The sequence below is a fragment of the Symphalangus syndactylus genome, chromosome 1 (genome assembly GCF_028878055.3).
Source record: "Symphalangus syndactylus isolate Jambi chromosome 1, NHGRI_mSymSyn1-v2.1_pri, whole genome shotgun sequence".
In the NCBI taxonomy this organism is placed as follows: domain Eukaryota; kingdom Metazoa; phylum Chordata; class Mammalia; order Primates; family Hylobatidae; genus Symphalangus; species Symphalangus syndactylus.
In genome coordinates this window covers 91,766,953-91,785,359 of record NC_072423.2, presented here as the reverse complement: position 1 = coordinate 91,785,359, position 18,407 = coordinate 91,766,953, and the positions used below count along the sequence as shown (strand labels likewise).

The 18,407-nt window shown below is 39.7% G+C and overlaps 1 protein-coding gene across 1 annotated transcript in view; it reads left to right on the top strand.

Moving 5' to 3' along the window:
- The first annotated feature begins 509 nt into the window (after window positions 1–509).
- SLC22A24 (solute carrier family 22 member 24) overlaps window positions 510–18,407 on the top strand; it is a 60,667-nt gene continuing 42,769 nt past the window's right edge. Inside the window, exons 1-2 of the mRNA XM_055294287.1 lie at window positions 510–1,352; window positions 9,923–10,026. Coding sequence (XP_055150262.1) covers window positions 951–1,352; window positions 9,923–10,026 — 506 coding nt within the window. The 5' untranslated portion in view covers window positions 510–950. The remainder of the gene's footprint in view (window positions 1,353–9,922; window positions 10,027–18,407) is intronic.

Below are 18,407 nucleotides of genomic sequence, written 5' to 3'. Positions count from 1 at the left end.
CCATGGCAGCTATCCAGGTATCATTAAACAGTTTCTCTTTAATCTTCCATAGCACACTGTGTATCTTCCTTATAGTTATATGATGACATTACAGTACAATTATTTACAAACCTGTCACTTATATGAGACATTGAGCTCAAATTTTATTTTAAACTTATAAATAAATATATGTAAGTTAACATTGCTTTATTTACAGCAATAGTACCATAAAGCCCAAAATGATATTTGAATGAATCAATAAATCTGGTGAAATACACTACTATAATACATAAAAGCACTATTTCCTTTCTCTTTATTTCGTATCCTAGTTTCCCTATTTTAAAAATCTTTAAAGCCCTGTCATTAGTATGACTTGAACTGAAGCACAACTACAGTTAGCAAAAGTCAATGTTTAAACTCCACATTCCACTTTCCTTTAACTAAGGATAGTTTTTATTAACTTTTAGTAAAATTCAGTCCTAGTCAAGAAAAAGCCCTGCTCTCTGATCTTTGTACAAGAACATCATAAAGCAATTCACTTTGGATTTTCTAATATCCCTTTTCTGAGAAGAATGGCAGACTATTGAACAGGTGTATTTTAGGTCACGTGGTGACTGCATCCACCAAAAATCCACCGTTGACTTATCAGGAAACTCAGAGACCAGGATCTTTCACAGAGTTGTCTTTTAAGAAGATTCAGTTGTCAACAGCTAGCAGTCTCTTTGCCAAATAATTATATCTGTGACTTCTGAAACTATCTGGCTGCCTAAACTTAAAGGACTCGGGGAAAGTCCTTCCACTGCTCTTCTGCAGTGGTGTCACACCACTCAGTGCAGGGCCCACCGAGAAGAACGCAGTGTCAGGATCCACATGGCACTGTGGTAACTTTGTGAAAGGGGACATTTTCTCCCTCTGAACTTATCTTCATAAAGTCATTGTGCTTCCTCTTGGGGATCACCTGTTCAGTCTCAATGGGCTTTGATGTGCTCCTGGATCAAGTGGGTGGCATGGGGAGATTCCAGATTTGTCTGATGGCTTTCTTTTGCATCACCAACATCCTGCTGTTCCCTAATATTGTGTTGGAGAACTTCACTGCATTCACCCCTGGTCATCGCTGCTGGGTCTCCCTCCTGGACAATGACACTGTGTCTGACAATGATACTGGGACCCTCAGCAAGGATGACCTCCTGAGAATCTCCATCCCACTGGACTCAAACCTGAGGCCACAGAAGTGTCAGCGCTTTATCCATCCCCAGTGGCAGCTCCTTCACCTGAATGGGACCTTCCCCAACACAAATGAGCCAGACACGGAGCCCTGTGTGGATGGCTGGGTGTACGACAGAAGCTCTTTCCCCTCCACCATAGTGACTGAGGTAAAAGGCCCCATGTAAATCTTCTGTTTATGTGATTAAAGTGTTTGGGGTTAACACAAAAAATTGACTTGCTTTGTACCTTTAGTCCTTAGATGGGACCTGTAGTCAGCTCGTTCTTCATTCCTTTAGCAGGTGGCAGCAACTGATTATCTATTAATACTCTACAATACAGCCAAGTGTATTAGTATTCCATTGGTGTAAAAGTAATTGTGGTATTAGACCATGAATTTAAAATCATTATAACTAGGCTCAAACACATCTTTATTAATCAAAACAGGAACCATTACAATCAACACATTTTCACCAATGAGAAATAAGTTTGTTAATTCTGTAATATAAACATCTATGCTTTGGGATTTGACAAATTTTTCTGCATTCTGCTGGTTGTGAAAGTGTTTTTCCTACAAAATGTTGTCGAGATACTTAGTTTTGGTTGTTTTTGTTTTTTGTTTTTTGAGGGAGGCCAGAGTTTTATTACTACTCAAATTAGTCTCCCTGAGCATTCGGGGAGCAGAGTTTTTAAGGATAACTTGGTGGGTTGAGGGGAGCCAGTGAGCCAAGAGTGCTGACTGGTCAGGGCTGAAATCATAGGGAGTCAAAGCTGCCTTCTTGTGCTGAGTCACTTCCTGAATCGGACCGCAAGATCAGATGAGCCAGTTTATCAATCTGAGTGGTGACAGCTGATCCATCAAGTGCCGGGTCTGCAAAATATCTCAAGCACTGATCTTAGGAGCAGTTTAGGGAGGGTCAGAATCTTGTGGCCTCCAGCAGCATGACTATTAAACCATAATTTCTAATCCTGTGGCTAATGTTAATCTAGTCCCCAGGCAAGAAGGAGGTCTGCTTTGAGAAAGCCTGTCTTTGTTTAAACTATAAACTACAAGCTAAGTTTCTCCCAAAGTTAGTTCAACCTATGCCCAGGAATGCACAAGGACACCTTGGAGGTTAGAAGCAAGATGGAGTCCGTTAAGTTAGATCTCTTTCACTGTCTCAGTCATAAATTTGCAAAGGCAGTTTCAATCCCTCCCTTTGGGTTTTATAACACCTTAATCTTAAGGTGTAGGCTATGAAGATGGGAAAAGGCCATCTATCACTCCAGCTTCTTCCTGCTGACAGGGGACATAATGAGAATGGGAGTGAACCCCAAGGTGAGAAGAGTGGAACTGCTTTGCAGCTGAGTGTATTCATGCAGGCCTGGATGGGCTTCCAAGGCTTGCGTGGCAAAAATATTAGTACTCTCATCTATAGTTTTAGTATAGTATTTAAATGAAGAGCATGCTATAAGGTAAATAATGAGTCCTAGGATGAGGAGTACAATTCCCAATTTTAAAAGCAAAGATTTGAAAACATTTGTTTGGGACCTTCTAACCCACAAATAATTTAGAATTTAGTCTAACCTGCAGAAAATAAACATCAAGAACAGCTAACAAAAGTGTAATATAGTTTTTCTTTTGAAGCATAATTTTTCTCTCTCCAGTCCCTATTTTTATTAAAAACAAATTATGATAGAACTGACTTACAGTTTACAAAACAAACTTTAGTCTCACTGTACTTGGCCTGATTATTTGCATAAAGTGCAGCAAGAATAACTATTTTTCACTTAGGCTTTTTTAATTGGCTTTGATGAAACTCTGTTCCGTGAAGAATCTCAGATAAGGCTTTTTAAAAGCCAAGCCCAGCCATGGGTTTGTACTCTCAAATACCTATGAGTTGAGCAAAGTCCTCTCCTTGAGATAACTCAGGGTTCCTGGGCCTGTTAGAAAGTGACATTCTTTACTTAACACAGGTCAGGAACCTTGTACAGGGACTCTGTGTGGACAAGGTATGAGGCCAGATTCCCCAAAGGGTTTTAATTGGCTCCATAAGTCAACTTTGATTCTTTACAAGAAGCATGCCATTCCAGTCAAAGCCTTGGTAAAATGACCAGTTTCTCCAATTGTATCCTTTACTCTGATAGAGGAGGCTTAGTTTTCCAAACAAAACCCAACAAAGATAGCATGAGGCCAACTGAATCTGTCTCCTCCCTCTCCTCCTTTTTTTTCCTGCCATTTACTCAAAGGAGAAAACAAAACTCTTTCATTACCTTTTAACATTACATAAAAATTGTCTTCAAAAGAGAAAACCAAATTTCATGTTTGCATTAGTGCATCTTTAATGTTAAAGTTTGTTTTTTAAAATAAAATTTTATATTGCTATCTAGTTTTAATTAGTTTGACCATAAGGTAAGATTTTTATAAACTTTTTAGAACCCTTTACAATTTTCCATCAAACAGCACATCAATTTTCTAAGAAAACCCTGTTATTTGGACACATGCGCCCAGATTCTGGCCCCACATCAGTATGATTTTAATGTTCTAACCTATTGGAAAAAGCTAAATAATTTCTTTTAAGTCTTAGCCAACTTGTTTATACCCACAGAATTTTTTATAAGATTAACCCTTTACAAAACCTTTTCACTTTGCTTAAACTTTCAGTTTTGTCTTATTACTCTTTTAGTTTAAGACAATCTTTAAAAACCCCTCTAAACTAGAAAAAATTACATTCCCTTTAACAAAAGCCATATTCTTATGTCTTCTTATAAACTTTTACCAAAAACACATTCCCTACACACCTTGTATGTCAAACTGTTTCTCCAGTAATCTCAACTTCATGTTCCAATGTTAACTCTTTGCTACTTTTGTTTTTTAGTGAAAAATCTGATAAGTAAGCAATTTTAATTATGTACTGGGGTGGAGCCTAGGACATCAGATAGAAGTGAAGATAAGATCTAACTCTTTTCTGCATAGCTAAGGGCAAGGCTCTTCATGTGTCCCCAAGCCTCATCTATAATCTAATGCTCCAAAGTAGGTAAATTGAATGATTTTCAAAGGTCAAGGAAACACTTTGACCTTAAGGCATTTAGCAGATCTGATATCTGGCCTTAATTTAGACCAAATGTCTACATTTTCAAGACATTTTGTTTTACCAATAATCTTTAAAACTGTCTTTATTCCCAGATATGGTGGCTCATGCCTGTAGTCCCAGCACTTTGGGAGGCCGAGGTGGGCAGATCATGAGGTCAAGAGATTGAGACCATCCTGGCCAACATGGTGAAACTCCATCTCTACTAAAAATACAAAAATTAGCTGGGCATGGTGGCGTGTGCCTGTAGTCCCAGCTACTCAGGATGCTGAGGCAGGAGAATTGCTTGAACCCGGAATGCAGCAGTTGCAGTGAGCTGAGATTGCGCCACTGCACTCCAGTCTGGTGACAGAGCAAGACTCCGTCTCAAAAGAAAAAAAAAAAACTGTCTTTATTTCCAAAAGATTACTAAAGACATGTGAACAAAAAGTCATTAAAGTTTCTATTTTTCTGACAAAATATTAAGCTCTTATTTTTCTAAGCTAATTAATCAGAGCTCTTTTACATATAAATATCACACACACACAAAAAAAACATATAAATACAGACAAACAGAAGATTCAGCACTTGTAAGATTTTTCATTTGCCAGTTTCTTAATTGGATTACTGGCTTCAGGGTAGAGCCCTTGGAGGAAAAGGGCCAGGAGAGCATGCATTTGTAGGGCCTAATCACAGCTGAAGGTAAAGACAGATCCCCAAAATTAGGGGTGCCATTTTATACTGGATCCTGGATCAGATCCCTAAAAGGAGGGAAATACTTTGGGAGAAGACAGTGCGGTGCTTTTACCGACTGTGCATTTCATTGCAAGGCAACCCAGCCAATCAGCCCATTTTATAATCAGACCATCCCCCATGAGAGTCTCATTTCTCAGTGGGGGTTGGGGATGTTTCCATATCTTCCAGGTAGCCAAGAGCATGCCTCTCTGATCCAGGTGTGCAGAGTCAAGTGTTCCTCCATAACTACTATTAGCCATCCCCTAAGGTATATTTCCTACCTAGTTATTATACACCAAGCTCTTTCATAATGAAAAGTAATTTCTAATACCCCTAAAACCCAAAACCGTCAGATAACACAACACGAAACAGAACAGAGCCTTTTGAGAGGGATCTATCTGCTTTTAATTCCTGGGGTTTCATGAGGAAAACAGAGCTTTTCTCCAAAACGGGGTCTGTGGCACCTTCTGTTTTTCCCAAGAAGTCCCAGGCTACCAGAAATTATCTTAGGGACCCTCGTGTGTGCATTAAGAGTGGCAAGCCAAAAAAATGGAGAAAAATATTTTAGTTGACTGAGAAGAAAAAAGCTTTTTCCAGAAAAAAAAGTTCCAAGAAGAGAAAAACATAAAGGCCTTTTAAATATGTCTATAGCTTGTTTATCCACTTTTAATTAAGCTGACTTTTAACCACAGTGCTCTTTCAAAAAATCCTTTCAGATCTCTTATTACCCAAGCAGCCAATATTTCTGAACTTTGCCAAAGGTAACCTTCTAGGTGCTTTAAAGACATGGTAGGGAGTTTCTTTTTACAAGATTTAGAATCTCTACAAGGTAGTTCAGAGAAAAGAAAATTCAACAGAGGAAATCAAAAGCTATCCATGGGGGAAAAAAACCTTATTAAATGGCAAAGTTACACAAATAACAGACCAGGAAGGAATCATTCCAGAAGCCAACAATTGAACCCAGGCCACCACTATCAAAAGATAAAGCCTTAGCTATTGAGCTATACAGCATTGAGCAGTTTCTATTGCTTTTCCCAGAAGGAGCCTACAGCCTACAGAAGCCAATTTCTTTTTTTTCTTTTTTTTTTTTTTGAGACAGAGTCTCGCTCTGTTGCCCAGGCTGGAGTGCAGTGGTGCGATCTTGGCTCACTGCAAGCTCTGCCTCCTGGGTTCATGCCATTCTCCTGCCTCAGCCTCCCAAGTAGCTGGAACTACAGGCACCTGCCACCATGCCTGGCTAATTTTTTGTATTTTTAGTAGAGACGGGGTTTCACTGTGTTAGCCAGGATGGTCTCGATCTCCTGACCTCATGATCTGCCTGCCTCAGCCTCCGAAAGTGCTGGGATTACAGGCATGAGCCACTGCGCCCAGCCTCAGAAGCCAATTTCAAGCTTGCAAAGCTTTTAACTGGTCAGGAAAAAATTGTAGGACTATGACATGAACCCCCAAATTTCTGTCCTCTGGATGGTGGAAACAAAAAGAATGTATCCCCGCATGGTCATAAGGTTGAGCTCTTAAGGACACAAAACAAGACAGAAATTTCATACAGTATTGGCTTCAGGGACCCATAGCAAAGTTTGTAACTGACCAGCCTGCTGAGCTGGCTTGAAAAGCAGGCTTATAGAGGTCCTAAACCCACGTTCTATCCTGTGATACCCCTCTCTCCATTACAGAACACAGAAAGACAAATTCTTAGCACAAACTATACCAGATATGCTACAGCCTAAGATTAGTCTCACAAATCCTTTTTTTATTAATCAAACCCTTGCAGATGAGACAGATAGTTTACTATTTACCAAGACAGAGAAAGACTGAGAGAGACCAGAAACTTGACCAGTAAGAATTTCTTACCCTTTTTGCTGGCATATCAGGTTTCCAGGTTCCCTTTCTCTGCAGCTTCCAGAAGAATGGAGTGGCTTCTGATGATCCTGCTCACTTGTGCTATAGCTGTGGGGTTCACACCACTTTAAAAGAGGAAATCGCCCTTTCCTGTTTTATGGAACCATAGACAATATTCTTAATTTGCAAGATGCTGCCCAATGGGCTGCATGGGGAACTGAATTAACATTTTCCATTCCAGCAAAATACACATACAAAACAGACATTAGTCCCCTCATTCAGCACCCAATATCAGCCTGGCAAAGCTCAAACTTTTTTCCTGTTGGTCCCTGTTGTCTTTGATCCACTCCAGGTGGGGAGAGATGACCTGCAAATGTAATTCACAATGGGGTCTCTGGGCAAGGCAAAGAGCAGATAGTTACCCTGAGAGACAGGCCTGTTGAGCCTTTTTTAGGGCTCATCAAATATAACCAGACAAATAAGGAGGGTTCTCTGAGTTAGGGCTACTGGACTTCCACCAACAACCCCTTCTGAGATCCCTTTCACATATACAAACACACACAAAGATGAGATGGACAGAAGGCCTTCCAAACCAGATCCCTAGCCAAGAACTTCAAGATTATCCCTTCCAAACTATCCTCCTATTCTCCATATGAGAAACCTAGTTGAAATCTTCCTGATTGAGGAGAAGCCTCCCAAACCAGGACTCTTCCTACTAGTTAGAAAGAACCAACTGAGACCCCCTCAGGAGCCAAACAGACACCCTGCAATGGAGCTACAGACACAGATACCCCATGGTGGAGCTACAAACAGACACCCTGCAATGGGGCTACAGACACCCCACCATAGGGCTACAGAATCCATCGAGAGAAGGAAGGAGGTGTTGGCAGTGTCTAGGATACTCACCAATGCAGACACACCACATTGGGGCTACAGACAGACACCCTCTGATAGAGCTACAGTTAAGGGACATCTCTCCATGACTATTTCTCCATTGCAATTAAACCCATGTACATTGGATTGGCAGCTGCCCACCAGTAGAGAGAGTACCAGAGTCAGCCACCAGTCCAAGAGAACTAGGCAACCACTTGGGCTGGCTTCTGGATCCATTGCTGAAGGGGGGCCACTGAACCATGGGCAGGTAGCCACAAGGGCAATCCCAGATGAGCTCCCAAATTTGCAACCACCCAAGGGTGAGTCACCTTGTCCACTGCCTAGACAATGCCTATTCATCAAGACAGGGGAATTGCAATCAAGAAAGAATAATTCATGCAGAGCCAGCTGTGCAGGAGACCGGAGTTTTATTATTACTCAAATTAGCCTCAAAATAGTTGTTGAGATGTTTGAAGAAGTGGGAGTCGAGGTCAGGTGAATATGGTAGATAAGGCACAACTTCGTAGCCGAATTTGTTCAACTTTTGAAGCATTGGTTGTATGATGTGCAGTTGGATGTTGTCATTGAGAAGAACTGGGCCCTTTTTATTGGCCAGTGCTAGTTGCAGGTGTTGCAGTTTTCAGTGCATCTCATCGATGTGCTGAGCATACTTCTCAGATGTAATGGTTTCAATGGGATTCAGAAAGCTGTAGTGGATCAGACCAGCAGCAGACCACCAAACAGTGACCAAGACCTTTTTTTTTTGGTGCAAGTTTGGCTTTGGAAACTGCTTTGGAGCTGCTTCTCAATCCAGTCACTGAGCTGGTCATTGTCAGTTGTCATATAAAATCTACTTTTCATCACACATTACAATCTGATCAAGGAATGGTTTGTTGCTGTGCAGAATAAGAAGATGACACTTCAAAACAATGATGTTTTCTATTTGCAGTCAGCTCATGAGGCACCCACTTATCAAGCTTTTTCACCTTTCCAATTTGTCCCAAATGCCAAATGACTGTAGAATGGTCAATGCTGAGTTCTTTGGCAACTTCTTGTGTAGTTGTAAGAGGATCAGCTTTGATGATTTCTCTCAATTGGTCGTTGTTGACTTCCGATGGCCGGCACTACACTCCTCATCTTCAAGGCTCTCGTCTCCTTTGCAAAACTTCTTGAACCACAACTGCACTGTATGTTCATTAGCAGTTTCTGGGTCAAATGCGTTGTTGATGTTGCAAGTTGTCTCCACTGCTTTACAGCCCATTTTGAACTCAAATAAGAAAATCAGTCGGATTTGCTTTTTGTCTAACATCATTTCCATAGTCAAAATAAACATAAAATAAACAGCAAGTAATAAGTCATTAGCAAAAAAATAAAGTGAGAAATGTCCATTGCAATGACTGATAACACAACCACATTAAGAATGTATTCCAATATCAAATGGCAAATTCCAACAATGCAAAAATCACAATTACGTTTGCACCAACCTAATATTAAGCTAATTAATTAAACAAATTAAACACAAACCTGTTATTATGTCATTTAATCTAGGGAGAAAGACCTATAATTTTTAAAGTATTTGAAATGCTGTTAGGCAAATGTTATGCTAGGTCACCCCAGTTTTGAGTGAGTCTCAATACTTAAAAAACTGATACCCAGAGCAAGTAAATCAGAACCTCTGGGCACAGGATCCAGGCCTCAGTATTTTCAAAGCTGTTCAGATGATTCAATGTGTGGACAAAGATGAGACTTACTGTAGTAGTTGAATTATAGACTGCTAAGTGAAGTCAAAGGCAGAGCTCATATGTTACCTACATGATGATGGAAGCCTTCTTAGAAAGATTGTGGGAGTTTTATATATTTTTAAAATTTTTGTACCTGAAGTCTTTAATTGTTTTTTATGTGCTTTTAATTATAATACCCAAAAAAAATGTGTATAAGGTAATGCATTAAAGGAACTTAGTGGTCTGAGAGGAAAAGGAATAAAGATATGTAGACACATGGATATATATTTTGGAAGGTTAGGAGGTGAGAGAAAGACAGATGCATTTGAAAAGTTGAAATAAGTTTAGTATTTTTAGAATATGAGCTACCAGAAAAGACTACCTGCAGATGAATCTGGAGAGGAAGGCAGGACCTGCCTAGCAGAGGATCGTGTACACCATATGTAGGAGTTTGGAGTCAGTTTCTACTAAAGAGTTGAAACTCTTGTCAAGCTCTGCTGTACTGCTTTCTTTCTCTTCCAGTGGGACCTGGTATGTGAATCTCAGTCACGAAAATCAATGGTTCAATCCCTATTTATGGTTGGGTCACTGCTGGGAGGTCTAATATATGGCCATCTTTCAGACAGGTGAGTGTCATCTCACTTTCTTTGGGGCTGTTTATCAGATGATATATTCATTCCTTTATTTTAGAAATATTTACTGAGCTCTAACTGTATACTTTGCATTGTGCTATGTGCTGATCTCTCTTTCTGACTCCAGGAAGCTACAGCTGATTAGGAATGCTTATTTGAATTAGAAATGATACTTGGGCATTAAAAGTCTGTTCATTGTACTGAATAAAAGAGGACAGAAAAAGACATCCAAATCAGAGTCAAAGAAGTTTCAGGAAGGGATTTTTAGAGTAGATTACAGGATTTGAGGTTTACTTGTAGGAGTTAGTTCAATACAGGGAGAAGAAGGGTGTTTGAGGCAGGAGGTGCTTCATGTCTGAAAGTGCAAATTTGTGAAACAGCATTATTGGCCTTGACAATGTTCTGAACCACCTAGACCCTGTGAGATAAATTATTGCAGGCACTTTTAGACTGGCCATCATTTCATACCTGCAGCATAAGTGCTCATGTGCAGTGGGTAGTCATCATTATAAAATCTGATGGTTGTGCAGCACTGTGGCACTCACAGGATGGGAAGACATTGTACCTCTAACCTGGATGCTGATCCTTGTGAAATAGTTTTAAAAGGTCATTTGTATAACCACATAAGGGTTATACAAAATAGATTGTATTTATCAACTGATCTACTCTAATAGATTGTGGTATATTCATATAAATAAATTAAGAACCTAGAATGGACTGGGCACGGTGGCTCATGCCCATAATCCCAACACTTTGGGAGGCCAAGGTGGGTGAATCACTTGCGGTAAGGAGTTTGAGACCAGCCTGGCCAATATTGTGAAACCCCATCTCTACTAAAAATACAAATATTAGCCTGGCATGGTGGCTGGCACCTATATAGCTCCCAGCTATTCAGGAGGCTGAGGTGTGAGAATCGCCTGAACCCAGAAGGCAGAGGTTGCAGTGAGCTGAGATCATGCCACTGTACTCTGGCCTGGGCAACAAAGCGAGACACTGTCTGAAAAAAAAAAAAAAGAAAGAAAAAAAAAGAACCTAGGATGACTTTGCTTGAGGATGAGATGTTTGGGGGTTCCTGTGTCCTGGCAGAGCTCCTTCTGAAGGAGGCACTCAACCATGGCTGTCACTGAAGCACGTCACCCACAAGGACACTGAAACTGGATTCCTTCCTTACACCTTATACAAAAATTAACTCAAGATGGATTAAAGACTTAATGTAATACCTAACACCATAAAACCCTAGAAGAAATGGATACATTCCTGGACAAATACACCCTAGAAGAAAATCTAGGCAGTACCATTCAGGACTTAGGCATGAGCAAAGACTTCATGACTAAAACACCAAAAGCAATGGCAACAAAAGCCAAAATAGACAAATGGGATTTAATTTGTAGGGACCAGCCCTACAGGGTCTGTGGGTTTTTCTCCCCATGTACAGAGATGAGAGATCGTAGATATAAAGACACAAGACAAAGAGGTAAAAGAAAAGACAGCTGGGCCTGGGGGACCACTACCACCAAGACATGGAGACTAGTGGTGGCCTCGAATGCCAGCCTGTGCTGTTATTTATTGGATACAAGACAAAGGGGCAGGGTAAGGACTGACAGCCATCTCCAATGATAGGTAAGGTCACGTGGGTCACGTGTCCACTGGACAGGGGGCCCTTCCCAGATTGGCAGCTGAGGCAGACAGAGAGAGAGAGAGGAGAGAGTTTACACCATTATTTCTGTATTTCAGAGACTTTTAATACTTTCACTAATTCTGCTACTGCTATCTAGAAGGCAGAGCCAGGTGTACAGGATGGAACATGAAAGCAGACCAGGAGCATGACTGCTGAAACACAGCATCGCAGGGAGATGGTTAGGCCTCCGGATAACTGCAGGTGGGCCTGAATGATGTCAGGCCCTCCACAAGAGGTGGTGGAGCAGAGCCTTCTCTAACTCCCCCAGGGAAAGGGGGAATCCCTTTCCCGGTCTGCTAAGTAGCAGGTGCTTTTCCTAGGCACTGACGCTACCACTAGACCAAGGTCCACTAGGTAACAGGTGTCTTCCCAGGCGCTGGTGTTGCCGCTAGACCAAGGAGCCCTCTGTTGGCCCTGTCCAGGCATAACAGAAGGCTCACACTCTTGTCTTCTGGTCACTTCTCACTGTGACCCTTCAGCTCCTATCTCTGTATGGCCTGATTTCTCCTAAGTTATAATTATAGAGCAAAGATTATTATAATATTGGAATAAAGAGTAATTGCTACAAATGATTAATAATATTCATATATAATCATGTCTATGATCTATATCTAGTATAACTATTCTTATTTTATATATTTTCTTTATTATACTGGAACAGCTTGTGCCCTCAGTCTTTTGCCTCGGTGCCTGGGTGGCTTGCCACCCACACTAATTAAACTAAAGAGCTTCTGCCCAGCAAAAGTAACTATCATCAGAGTGAACAGGCAACCTATAGAATGGGAGAAAATATTTGCAGTCTATCCATCTGGCAAACAGCTAATATCCAGAATCTAAAAAGAACGTAAACAAATTTACAAAAAAAAAAATCAAAAAGTGGGCAAAGGATATGAACAGACATTTCTCGAAAGAAGACATTTATGCAGCCAACAGACACATGAAAAATGTTCATCATCACTAGTCATCAGAGAAATGCAAATCAAAACCACAATGAGATACCATCTCACACCAGTTAGAATGGCCATCATTAAAAAGTCAGGAAACAACAGGTGCTGGAGAGGATGTGGAGAAATAGGAACACTTTTACACTGTTGGTGGGACTGTAAATTAATTCTACCATTGTGGAAGACAGTGTGGTGATTCCTCAAGGTTCTAGAACTAGAAGTACCATTTGACCCAGCAATCACATTCCTGGGTATATACCCAAAGGATTATAAATCATGCTACTATAAAGACACATGCACATGTATGTTTATTGTGGCACTAGTCACAATAGCAAAGACTTGGAACCAACCCAAATGTCCACCAATGATAGACTGGATTAAGAAAATGTGGCATATATACACCATGGAATACCATGCAGCCATAAAAAAGGACGAGTTCATGTCCTTTGCAGGGACTTGAATGAAGCTGGAAACCATCATTCTAAGCAAACTATCACAAGGACCAAAAGCCAAACACTGCATGTTCTCACTTATAGGTGGGAGTTGAACAACGAGAACACATGGACACAGGGTGGGGAATATCACACACCAGGGCCTGTCGGGGAGTGGAGGGCTGGGGCAATGATAGCATTACGAGAAATACCTAATGTAAATGATGACTTGATGGGTGCAGCAAACCAACATGGCACATGTATACATATGTAACAAACCTGCACATGGTGCACATGTACCCTAGAACTTAAAGTATAATTTTTAAAAATCACAAGTATTCCTATACACCAATAACAGACAAACTGAGAGCCAAATCCTGAGTGAACTCCCATTCACAATTGCTACTAAGAGAATAAAATACCTAGGAATACAACTTACAAGGGATCTGATGGACCTCTTCAAGGAGAACCACTGCTCAAAGAAATAAGAGAGGACACAAACAAATGGAAAAACATTCCATGCTCATGGATAAAAAGAATCAATACTGTGAAAATTGCCATACTTCCCAAAGTAATTTATACATTCAATGCTATCCCCATCAAGCTACCACTGACTTTCTTCACAGAATTGGAAAAAACTGCTTTAAGCTTCATATGGAACCAAAAAAGACCCCACATAGCTAAGAAAATCCTAAGCAAAAAGAATAAAGCTGGAGGCAACACACTACCTGACTTCAAATTACGCTACAAGGCGACAGTAATCAAAACAGCATGGTACTGGTACCAAAATAGATATATAGACCAATGGAACAGAATAGGGGCCTCAGAAATAACACCACACATCTACAACCATCTGATCTTTGACAAACCTGACAAAAACAAGAAATGGGGAAAGGATTCCCTATTTAATAAGTGGTATTGGGAAAACAGGCTAGCCATATGCAGAAAATTAAAACTGGACCTCTTCTTTACACCTTATACAAAAATTACTTCAAGATGGATTAAAGACTTAAAAGTAAGACCTAAAAACCATAAAAATCCTAGAAGAAAACCTAGGCAATACCATTCAAGTCATAGGCATGGGCAAAGACTTCATGTCTAAAACACCAAAGCAATGGCAACAAAAGCCAAATAGACAAATGGGATCTAATTAAACTAAAGAGTTCTGCACAGCAAAAGAAACTATCATCAGAGTGAACAGGAAACATACAGAATGGGAGAAAATTTTTGCAATCTATCCATCTGACAAAGGGCTAATATCCAGAATCTAAAAAGAACTTAAACAAATTTACAAGAAAAAAAAACGACCCCATCAAAAAGTGGGCAAAGGATATGAGCAGACACTTCTCAAAAGAAGACATTTATGCAGCCAACCAACATATGAAAAAATGCTCATCATCACTGGTCATAAGAGAAATGCAAATCAAAACTGCAATGAGATACCATCTCATGCCAGTTAGAATGGCAATCATTTAAAAAGTCAGGAAACAACAGATGCTGGAGAGGATGTGGAGAAATAGGAACACTTTTACCCTGTTGGTGGGAGTGTAAATTAGTTCAACCATTGTGGAAGACAGTGTGGCGATTCCTCAAGGATCTAGAACCAGAAATATTATTTCACCCAGAATCCTACTACTGAGTATATACCCAAAGGATTATAAATCATGCTACTATAAAGACACATGCACATGTATGTTTATTGTGGCACTATTCACAATAGCAAAGACTTGGAACCAACCCAAATGTCCATCAATGATAGACTGGATTAAGAAAATGTAGCACATATACACCATGGAATACTATGCAGCCATAAAAAAGGATGAGTTCATGTCCTTTGCAGGGACATGGATGAAGCTGGAAACCATCATTCTCAGCAAACTAACACAGGAACAGAAAACCAAACACCACATGTTCTCACTCAGAAGTGGGAGTTGAACAATGAGAACACATGGACACAGGGAGGGGAACATCACACACCAGGGCCTGTCAGGGAGTGCAGGGCTAGGGGAGGAGTAGCATTAGGAGAAATACCTAATGTAGATGACAAGTTGATGGGTGCAGCAAACCACCATGGCACTTGTATATCTATGTAACAAAACTGCACGTTCTGCACAGGTACCCCAGAACTTAAAGTATAATAAAAAGGAGATATACCTAATGCTAAACGATGAGTTAATGGGTGCAGCACACCAACATGGCACATGTATACATATGTAACAAACCTGCACATTGTGCACATGTACCCTAAAACTTAAAGTATAATAATAATAAAATAAAATAAAATAAAATTTTTAATGAAAAATAAACTTCAATGAAATGTTTAATAAGGGATGTAACAATGATTGGGTTTGTGACAGCTGAGTTGAAAAGACTGTTAGTAAGAGCTAATAGTGGCAGCCAGGAGACCAGTTGTAAAATAATTTATTTCAATAACCATGGCTCAGATTTGTAAGATGACCCTAACAGATCTAAAATAGTAAAGGGATATTTTGGAAGATAGTAAAGGAACTCCAGAATTTATCAAGTTCAACCTCCTATCAAATGAAGGAACTTCTGCATTTCTAACAAATAACTATCTTGTTCTGTTACAAAACCTTTAAGAATATATTGCTCACTTCTTTAAAAAGAACCATCTGCTAGTATTTGACTCCTGTTAATATCACACAGTTAATCCATACATTGAATTTATCTCATTATCTGTGCCTTCTCAAGCTTGAAAGTTTTTTCTGTCTTTCTTCCCCCCAGGACCTAGATGACACCCAATAGTATTCCACTGCACTTAGAATAAAATCTAAGTTTTCTTATCATAAATCTTGCCAGCTCTGAGATCTGGCTGCTGTATCCCTTTCTCACCTTATCTATTACCTTCTTCCATTTTCTGCTAGTCTTCAAGACATCAAGCTGGTTCCCATCATGTAGCATTTACATTTGCTGTTCCTTCTGGCCATAATATTCTTTTTTCTGCACATAGCTCAGCCCACACCTTCTATTTACTCAAATTTAAATTTCACCCCCTTAAAGATCTCTTCCTTGACTCCTATCTGGTGGTGGCTTCACCCAAGTTACTCTCAGTAAATTTCTCAATCTTTATTTTTAAGGGGAATTTTACAATAAAACCTTTTTAAAGACTTACTCCTCCACTGAGTAGTAGCAAGGACCATTTAAACGGCTGTTGAAATAGTACAGAGGCAAGATCATAAGAATGTAAATTAAACGGGTATCAAGGGAGATGGTAAGATAGAGCTGGATTTGTAAAATGTTTTAGAGGTGGAGACAATAAGAGTTGCTGATAAGTTTAGAATATTTTCCACTACTGGGGAACTGCTAGGAAGAGAAATAGAAGAATCCAAGGGGATATAGGCTTTTGGCCCGAGCAAACAAGTAAATTCTGATGCCACTATACAAGATGAGAAAAGACTAGAAAGGAAGCAAATCTGGGGAAGAAAGTCAAGATGTCTGCTTTGGACTTGCTGGGTCGGAGTTCCCTATTAGACATGCATATGGAGTTTCAGGTAGACAGTTGTATATAATGGATATTCAGGTCACAGAAGAGGTCAAGGCTACAGACAATAACTTAGAATTTATTAGCATATAAATATTTTCATAGTTATGAAAGTGGGAGGGGTAACTCAGAAAAGAAATGTAGATAGAGACCAGTGATATCAAGTAGATTAAACTCTGTCTAAAGCAGGAACTCACCATATGATCACCATTTTACATCACTGTGACTGGCATTGGCATTCTCTTACCTTATTAATCAAGTTTTCCAGCCTTGACTTCTTTCTTTTTCAGGTTTCAAAGCTACCCAGATTTATTCATTATGCACTGTAGTATACAACTCTACCTTCATTCTTTTTTCACTAGCATTCGTTTTCACCTTAATTTAAGTTCATTAAACCAAATCAAGACTGACACAACTTTTTCCTTCTAGATGCTCTCTTTGCCTCTTCTTCTTCCTCTTCCAATCAAAATATGCACATAGTATTCTATACCACTGTAGGATTACTTTAGTTAACAATAATATATAGTTTCAAATAGCTCAAAGGAGGATATCTAATGTTTCCAACACAAAGAAATGATAAATGTTTTGAGAAGATAGGTATGCTAATCACCCCATTCTAATTACTGTACATTATAAGTATTGAAACATCACTATATATCCCATGAATATGTACAATTATTATTTGTTAATTTAAGAAATAAAATAGGCCGGGCACAATGGCTCACGCCTGTAATCCCAGCACTTTGGGAGGCCGAGGCTGGAGGATCATGAAGTCAGGAGATCAAGACCATCCTGGCCAACATGGTGAAACCCCATCTCTACTAAAAATACAAAAAAAAAAAAAAACTAGCTGGGCATGGTGATGGGTGCCTGTAGTCCCAGCTACTTGGGAGGCTGAGGCAGGAGAACGGCTTGAACCCAGGAGGCGGAGGTTGCAGTGAGCCGAGATGGCACCACTGCACTCCAGCCTAGTGACAGAGCAAGACTCCGTCTCAATAAATTAATTAATTAATTTTTAAATGCACATGAACCTTCTCTGTTTATCTCCATCAAACACCATCTTCATCTTAGCCCTACCACATTAGTCATGAGAGTTAGCTGCCCAAAATCTTAAACAGTTACCATAATGAAAGGATAATCCTCATTGATGTTTTAGTCAGATATGGTGGAATCTACAGGGCACCCATCTTTCAGACAGTAGCTCAGAGAACCAGGGCCATTTACTGCAGGCCTTTAATTTCTATGAAAGAGCGTATAAGACTACAGTGGACCTTTGATGGTCAGGTCTGGAGTTAGCGTATATTACTTGCCACATCCAAGTAAATCACCATGGTAACTACATTGAATTACAAGAAATGCTTTCTTCCAGTAGGCCTTTAAAAAGAAAAATGATGGTAAATATCTAGCCAGACTCTGTACCATTTGTACTTTTAATGAACGAAAATGTTTCAGTTAATAGTTTTCCTTATTTATGAGGCAATATCTTCGTTAATTTGGGCAAGGCCTCTTTCATGCTTGTATAACTCTTCCTGTCTACCCCATTTGTTTCTATTGTCATCTTTCACCATAAAGGGCTTTCTCGTGTGTTTATTGCTAATGTTTTTATTTGTTCAAGCTAAAAAAAGTGTGATATCATTGGGTATGCAGGTATTTTAATTTACATAAAAGGTATCCAATCTCTTTCTAACCTTTTGTCATTCACCACTAAGTTTTTGAGATCTACCTCTAGTTTCATGTGCATATCTAGTCTGCTGCTTCAAACTATTTCATAGCTCTTCATAGTGATCCCCCAATAATTTTTTCCTATTCTCATTTCCAGT